Source organism: Primulina eburnea, chromosome 15, assembly GCF_022965805.1.
Source record: "Primulina eburnea isolate SZY01 chromosome 15, ASM2296580v1, whole genome shotgun sequence".
NCBI lineage: Eukaryota > Viridiplantae > Streptophyta > Magnoliopsida > Lamiales > Gesneriaceae > Primulina > Primulina eburnea.
Window position 1 is genome coordinate 23,714,296 of NC_133115.1, and position 12,457 is coordinate 23,726,752.

Genomic DNA, 12,457 nt, shown 5'->3' on the forward strand with positions numbered 1-12,457 from the left:
AGCACATCCAAGCTTGAATCCATACTTTTGATGAGAAGAGATGACAAGAAAGGCTTAGGCTTCAAAGAAAGTGTGTTTGAGATTGGTGAATCTTCCAAGTCGACTATCTTTGTGAAGGGAAAGGATGATACATCTCCACAACCACAGTCCAAGTCACCAATCAAAAGCTCTTCATCAAAAAGACAACATGCTGCACCAATTTCTAAGAAACGAAAACGCATGTATATATGTCATTACTGCTTTAAGCCTGGTCATATCAGGCCCTACTGTTTTAAACTCAGGGATGATCGCATGAATATAAAGTCAAGCCAGATGTTGCCCCGAATGTTGTCCAACACTTTCCGCAACACCTCCCACCATCGACCTACAGTAAGACAAATTTGGGTACCAAAGGTAAAAACTCACTGTAATGTTGTCTATACTTCATTGAAAACTAATACTGCAGATCATTGGTACTTTGATAGTGGAAGCTCACGCCACATGACAGGCTCAAGAGAACATCTCATCGATTATGTTGAACAAAATTATGGTAAAGTGACCTATGGAGAGGGAGCTAAAGGAAAAATTGTTGGAAAGGGTACTTTGAATGTTGAAGGACTGCCAAAGCTCCACAATGTGCTTCATGTTGAAGGATTAAATTCAAATTTGATAAGCATAAGCCAATTGCGTGATGATAATTTGCTTGTTAAGTTTGATAAACATACTTGTGAAGTTTTTGATGAAACTAATATGTGCATTATGACAGGTACAAGGTCTTCGGATAATTTCTACCAAATAGGTAAAGATCTTTCATGCAAACATGTGCAAATCACCGAACTTGAACTTTGGCATCAAAAACTCGGACATGGAAATTTCAAAACGTTGAAAAATTTGAGTAAGTACGATGCTGTACGAGGTATGCCTAACCTATCATTTAGTACACCATATGTTTGTGGAGACTGTCAAAAGGGTAAGCAAACTCGCGTGTCACATCACATGTTGCCCGACTTTGGGACAACACGTTGCCTCGAATTGCTACACATGAATCTTATGGGTCCTGTGGAAGTCGAAAGTTTTGGAGGTAAGAAGTATTCATTTGTTTGTGTTGATGATTTCTCACAGTTTTCATGGATAAGTTTCATTAGGGAGAAATCATACACTTTCAATGTATTTAAAAAATTGGTCACAAGGATTACAAACTTTCATAATTTGAAGGTGACAAGGATAAGGACTGACCATGGTAAGGAATTTGAAAACTCCTCATTCTCATCTTTTTGTGACAAGAAAAGTATTTCACATGAATTTTCTGCTCCAAAGAAACCACACCAAAATGGGATAGCCGAACGTAAGAATAGAACACTTCAAGAAATGGCAAGGGTGATGTTGACTTCAAAGTGCATTTCAAAGCGTTTTTGGGCAGAAGCCATTAACACCGCATGTCATATTTCAAATAGGGCGTATTTGAGAAGTGGTTCGACTATGACATCGTATGAGATAATTATGGGAAAGAAGCCTAACCTTAAATATTTTCATGTTTTTGGTTGTGTGTGCTATGTTTTGAATGACAGGGATAAACTTGCAAAATTTGATTCAAAGAGTGATAAATGTTTGTTTTTGGGATATGCAACTAATAGTCGAGCTTACCGCATGTTTAATTTACGAACTAGAACTATTATGGAATCCATTAATGTTGTTTTTGATGACTGTGCAGATTTGAAGAAGAAAACAGCTGAAGATGATGTGGATGAGTTTCTGGAAATTCCAATATCACTGGAAAATGCAGATGTTGCCCCAGATGTTGCAACATCTGACACAACACTTGACACTGAAGTCACTGAAGCTGAGGACGAAACGAATAACGATGATGGACAGAATATTCCAAGTAAAATTCAGAAAAATCATTCATCATCTCAAATAATTGGAAGTATGCATGAAGGTGTCCAAACTCGAAAGAAAGAAAAAGTGGATTACCGAAAGATGGCTGGACTTATTTGCATGAGCTCCATATACTCACAGATTGAGTGAATATCTACTGGTAATTGGATTCAAACGAGGTGAGGTAGACAAAACTCTTTTTATTAAGAAATCTAAAGGTGAGATTCTTATTTGTCAAGTCTATATTAATGATATAATCTTTGGTTCCTCATCTCAAAAGCATGCTGATAATTTTGTTTCTTTTTGTGTCATTTTCAACTGCTGAATCCGAATATGTGGTAGCAAGAAGTGGTTGCACTCATCTTTTGTTGATGAATCAAATGATTGAATACTATGGACTTTCAAGTGAAACTTTAGTTGTATACTGTGATAATTCTAGTGAAGTAAACATTTCAAAAAACCCAGTACAACACTCTCGAACCAAACACATTGACATTCGTCATCACTTTATTAGAGATCTAGTAGAGAAAGGATTGATTCGGATGGAATTTGTTGATACAAATAACAAATTGACCGATATATTCACAAAAACATTAGATTTTGAGAGGTTCTCCAACCTTAGGAAATCTCTCAGCATGTGTTCTGCCTGATCATTCATAGATGTTGTCTCAGATGTTACAACATCTCGGACAACACCTAACGTGCATGTGCATTTCTAGAACTTAGACATACTGCATTTGCATTCATACTGTTATATGATGTGTTATCACAATGTTGCATAAATCTTCTGGTGCACTTACAATTTCTTGTTCTATCTAAACTTAACACACTTGGATATGCTTAACAATCTGATTAAATCACAAAATAGTTGAAGGATGATCATGTACTCCATGACATTGTCCCATACGAAAAGTGACTTGAAAAGATTGAGTAAAAAGAAAAATCAATTATGCATATGCTCTGTATCAGAAGAAAAGATGGGAAAAAGCTACCTAAAAGAGTTCAATGAAGACTGTGCTTTTAGTGTGGGAGCTACCTCTTCTGAATTTAATACAAAGGGAAAAAATAGAAGAAAATGGAAAAAGCTACCTAGAGGAGTCCTAAAGAAGACCGTTCTTCTAGTGTGGGAGCTACCACTTCTATGATCAGAAAGTTGATAAGTCTTTAAGTGTGAAGGTAAATCAAAATTGTTTTTCTGGAATTGTGCGTGTTGTCAGAAGATGTTGCCAACATTTGTGCCAACATTTCATTTCTGAACATATCTCATATTTGTTTTCATGTTTCTATTCTGTTACATTCTGTTATTAGGCATAAATAAGTCATGCATAAACATAACATTGTGAATATTGTTGGTCAAGAGGGTATGTGTATTTCAACAGAGAAAATTCGATGAAAATCTGGATTTTGCTAGAAATACAATATTTGTGATTTTTGATGGTTCAATGGTGTTAATTCGATGTGGGTTTCAATTCTGGAATTTTTTTTTGAAATGATTCTTGACGCAATTATTCAGTAATTTTTTTATAGTGATTACGAGCTAAAGCTGATCTTGTCTCCTATGAGAACTTAGCTTCTGACTATCGTCTGGATATAGAGGTAGATGTCCATTCTAGACAAAAAGGGGGAGAAGATGCGACTCAAACTCAAGAGATTGTGAATTGAAAGGATCACATGATACCATCTATTTGATACCGTTGCTTGATTTCATTTTTAATGTTCTGCTCTGTTAATATTCTGCTTCCCTGATTTTTACTGTTTTAATGAATTGTTAGTGATTTTCACAGGTGTTGTCTCAGGTGTTGCCAACACAACGAAGAACACCTGTACTAACTTGATTTTATTCAGGGGGAGAAAAATTCACACATTAAGGGGGAGTTAACTGAAGATTAACTGAGAAATTGAGTTTGATTTGATTTTGTCTAGAAAGACAAAAAGGGGGAGATTGAAGGGAAATATATTTTCTTTATTTAATTGATATGATTTCTTATCTTAAATAATTTCCCTAATATTATCTTTCTTTGTAGATTTGATTGAGTATAATATTTAATTATGATTTTACCTTTCTAGATAGTTAAGATTTTACTGTGATATAATATCTTCCTTGAATTTATTTTCCTATTGATAATATTATGTGGAATATTGGGTTTTACATTTCTAGATATTATCTTTGTGATAAATATCTTCTAGATATAATATTTATGATAGTGATTTACATGATATGGTATTATTGATTTGTTTCTAATAGAATTCTTGTTTACCATATCTTATAGATTTCTTTATGGAAGATAAACTTGAGGAGAGATGAAAGCTATACATAAGAGGTATCAACGTGAGGTGATTGTGGGTGAATAGAGAGAAGATTGTAGAGAGAGAGAGACTAAGAGAAATTCATAGAGTTTTAGTGGAGGAGTTTTTCGTGGAAAGTTTTCGTGAAGAGTTTTCACGTGAAGGTGATTTTAGTGGGAGTTTTTCGTGGGAGATTTTCGTGGTGCTCTCCTCTCTCAATCATACATACTTACACGCACTTGTGCACGCCATGAAAAAGTCAGCGAAATAATCTTTCGAGGGACGTGCTGTTGTGAAGAGTGCAGATATCAAGTGTTGTCGTGAATGTTGGGAACATCTCCAGAAAATATCTGTGCAGAAGTTGACTGAAGATTGTTTTTCGTGGATTCCCTTTTTGGCTCACGTTTTGCTTTCTTGTTTTAGTTTTTATTCTGGTTATTTGTTTTTAGAAAGCATTTGTTTTCTCAACTTGTTGAGGAAATTGATTTTTGTGAAAATCACTAGTGATAGGTTTTTGTGTAAACGTTTTGGTTTTCTAGTGATTAATTTTTGCCATAAGGCACCGCACAAGTATAAAAAGTATTTATACTTGTGCATATTTAATCTTGTCCATCTATTTATTTAAAGTAAATTTGTGTTATTAATTTTCCGCTGCATGTAGATGTTGTCCGAGATGTTGTAACATCTGACACAACATTTAATTCTGATAAAACACGAATTTACTATTTTACATCATATTCTGATATTTTTATTAATTACTAATATCTGTCGGACGAAATAAACCTAACAAGCTGACTATTAGCTAAGAAAAAAATCGTGAGTTGAATAGTTGTAATTTTTAGATGATCATTCGTCGGCTCAAGATTTTGGTAACTTTCAAATTATTTAGCATTGTGGTGATTTAATATTGCGAACTATGAAGTTATAAAAGTAATTCATTGAGTTATGAATTTTTGGTATTTTGTAATGCAATTCTGGAAAATAGTTCACCTTTCACTAATTTTGGGAAATTTAGATCAAATTTTCTAGAACAGTTCGCGATTTGGATTTTTAGTACTAAAATCAACTTTGAGAAATTTGAAAATTTTAAAACAAATATGTGGAAGATAATTCGTAAAATTGATATTTTGGATAAAATAATCCAAAATTGAATATTTTATAATATTATTTGATTTATTCAAGTTGTGGTCATTTTTGGTAAATTAATTTTGGTCTTGTGATTGAAATGTTGAAAAAATTGTTGAATTGTTGGATCTTTGGATATTATTTTGTTGAGTTAAAAATGTGAGAATTTTATGTCAAAGTTACGAAGATAATTCACTGAGTTGAGAATTTTAATTAAAACTATTTAATTTCGAGGATTTTGTAGTTAATGATAGAATTGCTTTAGTATTGTTGATGTTTGGTGAATTTAAAAGATAGATATATATTTTAGGTCGTGGAGTTAAAATTTGACCGTTAGAATCATTGACTGATATATATATATATATATATATATATATATATATATATATATATATATATAATATATATGTTACGGTTCGTGAACATACAATGGTAACATATAAATGATGTTTTATGCATATTTATATGAATTATGTGATTATATGAGTTTCTATGATATTAAATGCCTTGTTTTTTACATGTTCATTTGTTGAACATATTATCTGGAATTTAGCATATGGCATGGTACATATATCATCACATCTTGAGCTTTATAGTTTTTGTTACTTGCTTTATGTCAGCTTGTATTCCTGGCATACGTTGTTCTTGTTTTGGAAATAGAGTGTGGCTTTAGAGCAAAGATATACCTTAGATCAAAATCATGATTATCTATTCCCAAAAGCATTTCAGTATGATATGTTAGGATAAGATATCATATGTTGTATTGATATTGTGCCTTCCTACTGTATCATTGACAGCTATATGGAGGACGAGTCATGAGTGTCAGATAGTACACGTCACAATATACCTCTCATACTTGGCATGACAATTTAGTTATATGACGATAAGACGCTCATGTGTGTTCTTTCTTGAGCAATACTCCAACTGTTATCCCTTTTTTATTGAGCCTAGTTACATGTACAGAATATTTCATTTTATTGATATGTTTACGCATGGCTTATGTATATTGTTAGTGTTACTTAACTATTTGATACTAGAATACTAACGTAAGGTCTAGAAATTTAAATAACATAACCCGACTGCATGTAAATCTAGAATATTATAAAAAATTCTTAATTAAATGTTTTAAATGCAACAAATGTTCATGACATGATTTTATGGCGATATTGCATGGTTTACTAGAATTGCACAAACTAGGGCTTTTTGCATTATTCATTGCACGAACGAGGAACAGGGACCAGTGACAGTTTAAGAAAAATGTTTTTATAAAATAAATCTTTTAAATTATTTAATTTATGATGTGTGTGATAGGTGATTTTCGAAAATGGGTCTTTTGTGGTATTTTTACACCTCAAGTCATATTTTAAATCGGTAGTCGATTTTTAGTAAAACGGAAGACTTTTTGAGGGTTCGGGTAATATTTTTGAAAACATGCAAAACAAAATATTTTGCGTGCATGTTATTGGACCTAATGGGCTTGTTTTAATAATTTTTTGGCCAAGCCCACTACATCTCATTATTTAAAAACCTAGGCCCAATATTCACTCATTTTATTATCAAAACTCACACTCAAACCCTAGCCCCTTCCCACTCACTCTCGGCCGCACTCACACGCACACACACCAGCAGGTTTTGGCTCGGTTTTTGGCAAGGAAATTAAGTAGGAGTACTGCCGTGTCCCTCTAGTGTTCGTCTCTCGCTTCGTTGGTTAGATTTTTCGAGCATTTAAATGCAAAGGCAAGCCCTATACCTTCTCTTTCTAATTGATCACATCCTATTATGTATTTTGATTTATTTTACATGCCATTTAATAGATCTACTAATATGAATCGATTTTATATATTTTTTTACTTCAAATATATGGAATTCGTGTTCATGCATCTCACGTTTTTGACATGGATGAAGGGCTGCCAGGTTTTGATGGTTAAAGGATGACCTATAGGAGGTTTAGAGAGGGTTTGAGTGGAAACATTAGATCTGGAAAATGTCTTTGCAAGTGGCCGATCAGATCTTCATGGCTTTGGCTTTGGTTGGCTCGATCGGGTGTTATGAGGAGAGTAGCAGCGCAAGGGATGTTCCTGGACTTGGATCAGACCCTGGTGGGTCTGAGACGTGGCATAGAGTGGCTCGTGCATTGTTGGTTGGAGTCTAGGGATAGATCGAGGGAAATAGGTGTAGTTGTGGCTCGGTTTTCAGGTGTTTCAAGTGAATCTAGTACGTCCACATGCATGGGGATCAGGACCGCAATTAGTTTTGTCCAGGAGAGTCCAGTCGTGGTCTGGTTTGGGTTTGGTCCGAGCTTTATTTGTATGGGGTCAAGTTTCTCGGCTTGAACATGTAGTTAGGGTTTCGGGTTTTGGTGCAGATTTTCCAGCAGCTTGCATGGGGAATTTCGAGGTTCCTAAACGGTCTGAACTAGGTTGTCTAAGGACTGGTCATGTGTGGTTAGGTCATGATTTAAATTTGGAAAAGTTTAGTTGCGTTTCGGGATAATTCAGATTAAAATTGGGACTCTGATCCAAGTTTAAAATGGATTATAGAATTTAATGCATGGGCTCGAGTTTACATCTAAGAAATGATTATAATTATTTTAAATGTTTTTTAATAAGTTTGGGTGGCTTCGAGTTGAAATTTTGAGGTCCAGGGGTAAAATGGTCAAATTAGGGTTTTAGGGGCAAAATGGTCATTTTGCACCTGAACCCAGTTAGCAGTCTGGCAGTGTCGTGAAAACAAAAAATGCATGTTTAAAATGTTTATCTTTTATGAATATTGAATTATTATGTAAATGATGAAAATATGTTGCATGTTTGGTTTCAAGAAAATGTATGCATATGCATGAAATTTTATAAGTGATGAATATGATGACATATTTGGAAGGAGGTGAGTTAGTTGTGACTAATATGAATACGAACACGAAACATGTAAGACCAAGGCTCAGTTGACGGGTGAGAGTATCGCTGATGTTCTCATCGCCTGGTACCGTTGTTATACGTAGATGGATCCATCGAACAACAGCTGATACGAAAGTCAAAACTAATTATCTGAATTCAATCAAGGAATTGTATATGTTTACGATGACATTATACGAATATGAATACATTTTGAAGATCATGTAAGTTACTTTAATTATAATAATTTTCACTGTTGCTTGATATGTATATGTACCTTATTATTCCAGTTCATGTATGTTGAGCCTTTAGACTCACTAGGTATGACTGATTCATGTAAGAAGTTTGTTTATGAGGAGACTGGACGTTCGAAGGACTGAGTAGACTAGGCTGGGGGTGCACAGGAAACCCGAGGACCTTGCAATTTTCCGCAAATTATGATTTTTATGAGGATATTGGTTAGAATTTATTTTAACGTTTATGATTTTACGCTTTGAGGATTGGTAGATTTTAATATTTTGTTGATGGTTTATTTTAAAATGTAACATTTCCGTTAGTCACATTTTCTAGATTTGACATGTAATCAATTTTATACAGGAATTTGATTTTTAGTACATGGTTCGAATTGTACGTAAATATATGTATGCATTTCAGACAAGGCTTGTTGTACTTTTTTTAATTAAAAAATAGTAGTATTTTAGTAGTAGAGGTTTGAGTTGGTATCGGAGCAAGGTTTCTTGCAGAGGGTTGTGCCACTGCCAACTTCTGAAGCTCAGTCATCAAGCCACAAGTCTGTAAGCTTACATTCTTTAAATGTTTTTAACCTTATCACCTGCCTGTTTACATGATTTACGCATTTCAGTACATGTTGATATGATTGAGGTTAATTTATTTAAAAGCTAGAATGAATTGCATGTTAGTTACATTCAAAATTTGGACTGTATTCAGATATGCCGTCTAGACGAGATCTTAGCACTGACAGGCAGGATGGTAATCCTGGAGATGGCAGAGGTACCCTGCTACCCGAGTTTTGGACGGCATATCTCGACTGATGAAGCAAGCCTAGCAGATTCCTAGACCTCAACAGGACATTTATGAACAGTTCAAGAGGCTGAATCTGAAGGTGTTCCGTGGCACCAATGACCCTCTTTTTCCCGAGGGTTGGATTAGGTCCCTAGAGATGCACTTTCGATATCTTGACATGGGGATGCTGCTAGGGTTAGATGTGCCACCTACATGCTGCGGGATGATGCGTTTTTGTGGTGGGAAGGAGCCGCCCAAGGGGTTAATCTAGCTACTCTCACATGGGATAAAATTTTAAAGACCTCTTCTATGGAAATTATTTCCCTGCAGATGTCAGGGGGCATCTAACTAAGGAGTGTTCACGAGTCTCCGATATGGGGATTCGTCTGTTGCAGAGTTCATTCGGAAGTTTGACAGGGGCTGTCACTTTGTGACCATTATTGCTAGGGACGCTGCAGAGAAGCTGAGGCACTTCATGTTAAATTGATCAATAGAGTTGTTTTGGGAAACAAAGGCTTAGAAGAAAATTAGGTTGCATGCTCTAACTAGGTGGATTTAAAGGATGACTGTGAATTTTTGAAAATTTAGACTTGATATGTCAACTTTATTTTGTAAAAGAGTCGGATTGAAGTAATTTAAGAATTTTTGAGGGTGGAATTGCATAAGCCGAAAACTTGAGGGACTAGAATGCGATAACTGAGAATGCACTAACTAAGTTGCAAAGTACGAAAAATAGTTCAATGACCGAAATGTAATTTTTCGGAATTATGCCGGTCAAATTTTGTAATTCGAAACTTTTGAGGATATATCGGAGTAATTTTCAAGATTTATGGGTTATTATTGTTAGAATTTCTTGAATTTATTAGGCTTGAAACGGATTTGACGGTATTTTTGTCGCAGGAAGGATATTTATTTCAAGTGTAGCTACCTATGCACTGCTAGATTCAAGAGCCACACATTCATTTATATACGAGACATTCGTAAAGCGACTAGGAATTGTACCAGAGGACATGGATTTGGGCATTAGAGTTTTGATTCCTTCTGGTGATAAGATGTTTACTTCAAAGATAGTGAAGAGTTTGGAGCTTGATTTACAGATTAATGTTGTGTTGGCAGATCTGATTGTACTACCGATGCCTGAGTTTGACATCATTCTTGGCATGGATTGGCTAGCGTCGAATAGAGCTTCGATAGATTTCCGACGGAGGTCAGTGTCTGTTCGACCATTAAGCGGGAAGTGTTTTGTTTTTGAGGCGGCAAGGAACAAGCAGATGCCGCACATTGTGAGGAAACTTTTGAAGAGAGGTTGCCAAACTTTTCTGGCAAGCATTTTGTCAGTTTCTGAAGCAGTTGGTCAGAGACTAGAGGATGTCGAGTTTGTCAGATAATTTCCTAGCGTCTTTCCTGATGACGTTTTTGGCATTCCACCAGATCAAGTGGTGGATTTCTCTATTGAGTTGATGCCAGGTACATCGCTGATTTCAAAGGCACCCTACCGTCTATCACCTGTGGAGATGAAAGAGTTGAAAGATCATATTCAGGATTTGCTGGACAAGGGTTTTAATCGTTCGAGTTTTTCTCCAAGGGGCGCACCAGTACTATTTGTGAAGAAGAATGACGGCAGTATGGGACTTTGCATTGATTATAGAGAACTTAACAAATTCACTATCAAGAATAAGTATCCCCTGCCTAAAATTGAGGAATTATTTGATCAGCTGCAGGGAAAATCAGTGTTTTTGAAGATAGATCTTCGTTCAGGATATCACCAGCTAAAGGTGAGAGACATATGTTCACAAGATGGCTTTCAGGATGAGTTATGGGCACTACGAGTTTATGGTGATGCCTTTCGGATTGACTAACATGGCAGCGATCTTCATCGATCTCTTGAATCGCATATTTAAGCTATACCTAGATCAGAGTGCCAGGAGAGCTTTGAGAAGCTGAAGCAAGCTTTGACTTCAGCGCCAGTTCTAGCGATGCCATCAGGGAAAAGAGAGTATGTGTTATACACGGATGATTCGAAGCTTGGTTTGAGCGCAATTTTGATGCATCATGACAGAGTGATAGCTTATGCGTCCAGACAGCTGAAGGTTCATGAGAAGAATTATTCGACTCATGACCTCGAGCTAGCAATAGTAGTATTCGCTCTGAAGATTTGGAGACACTATCTATAGGGGGAGAAGTGCAAGATTTTCATAGATCACAAGAATTTGAAGTACTTTTTCACCCAGAAAGAGCTGGATATGAGGCAGCGGAGATGGTTAGAGTTGGTGAAGGATTATGACTGCGATACTAGATACTACCTGGGAAAGTCTAATGTGTTAGCAGATGCTTTGAGCAGGAAGAATGCAGTGAGCGCATAGTTGTTTGTTTAGAGACCATTGCAGGAAGAGATTCAGATATTCGAGCTTGCAGTGCATGCCAGGGGCGATGCCCCTAGTCTTTCCACCTTGACAGTTCAGTCGACTCTGAGAGACAGGAATCGAGCAGGTCAGTCTTCTAATGAGCAACTGCAGAAATGGAGATTGAGGGATGAGTCTAAGGGCCCGAAGTTGTATTCTGTTGAGGATGGCATTTTCCGTTACTGTGATGGACTGTGGGTTCTTAGTGGTGATTCACTGAGGGAAAATATTATGAAGGAAGCTCACAACACTCCATAATCCATTTATCCAGGGAGTACGAAGATGTATAAGGATCTGCAATCCTTGTATTGTTGGCCGAGCATGAAGCGAGATATTTTGCGCTCTGTGTCTGAGTGCTTGACATGTCAGCAGGTTAAGGCAGAGCATCAGAGACCTGCAAGAAAGCTTAGACCGCTCCTTATTCTCGAATGGAAATGAGAGAAAATCACTATGGATTTCGTGACAGGGTTACCTAGGACAGTTAGAGGATTTAATGTCATTTGGGTGATATTCGATCGGCTTACGAAGTCAGCACACTTTCTGCATATTAAGAAGACTTTCACCATGACTTAATGCGTAGAACTTTACAATAAAAAGATAGTCAGATTGCATGAGATTCCTATGTTTATTGTATTATACAGAGACCTGAGATTCACATATGCATTCTGGAAGATTCTGAATATGGAATTGGGTACCAAGTTGCTATTCAGTATAGCTTTTCATTCTTAGACCAACGGTCAGTCTGAGAAACTGATTCAGATCTTAGAGTATCTAATCAGATCTTGTATGATCGACTTCCAGGACAGCTTAGAGCTGAATTTACCTCTTGTGGAGTTCATATACAACAACAATTATGAAGAATTTATTGGTATGGCTCCT

The 12,457-nt window shown here is 36.1% G+C and overlaps 1 protein-coding gene across 1 annotated transcript; it reads left to right on the plus strand.

Moving 5' to 3' along the window:
- The first annotated feature begins 11,152 nt into the window (after nucleotides 1-11,152).
- On the plus strand, nucleotides 11,153-11,836 carry LOC140815563 (uncharacterized). The gene is made up of 3 exons (XM_073174642.1): nucleotides 11,153-11,266; nucleotides 11,351-11,494; nucleotides 11,564-11,836. Exons 1-3 carry the CDS (start codon nucleotides 11,153-11,155, stop codon nucleotides 11,834-11,836), a joined length of 531 nt encoding a protein of 176 aa, XP_073030743.1.
- Nucleotides 11,837-12,457: the final 621 nt, after the last annotated feature.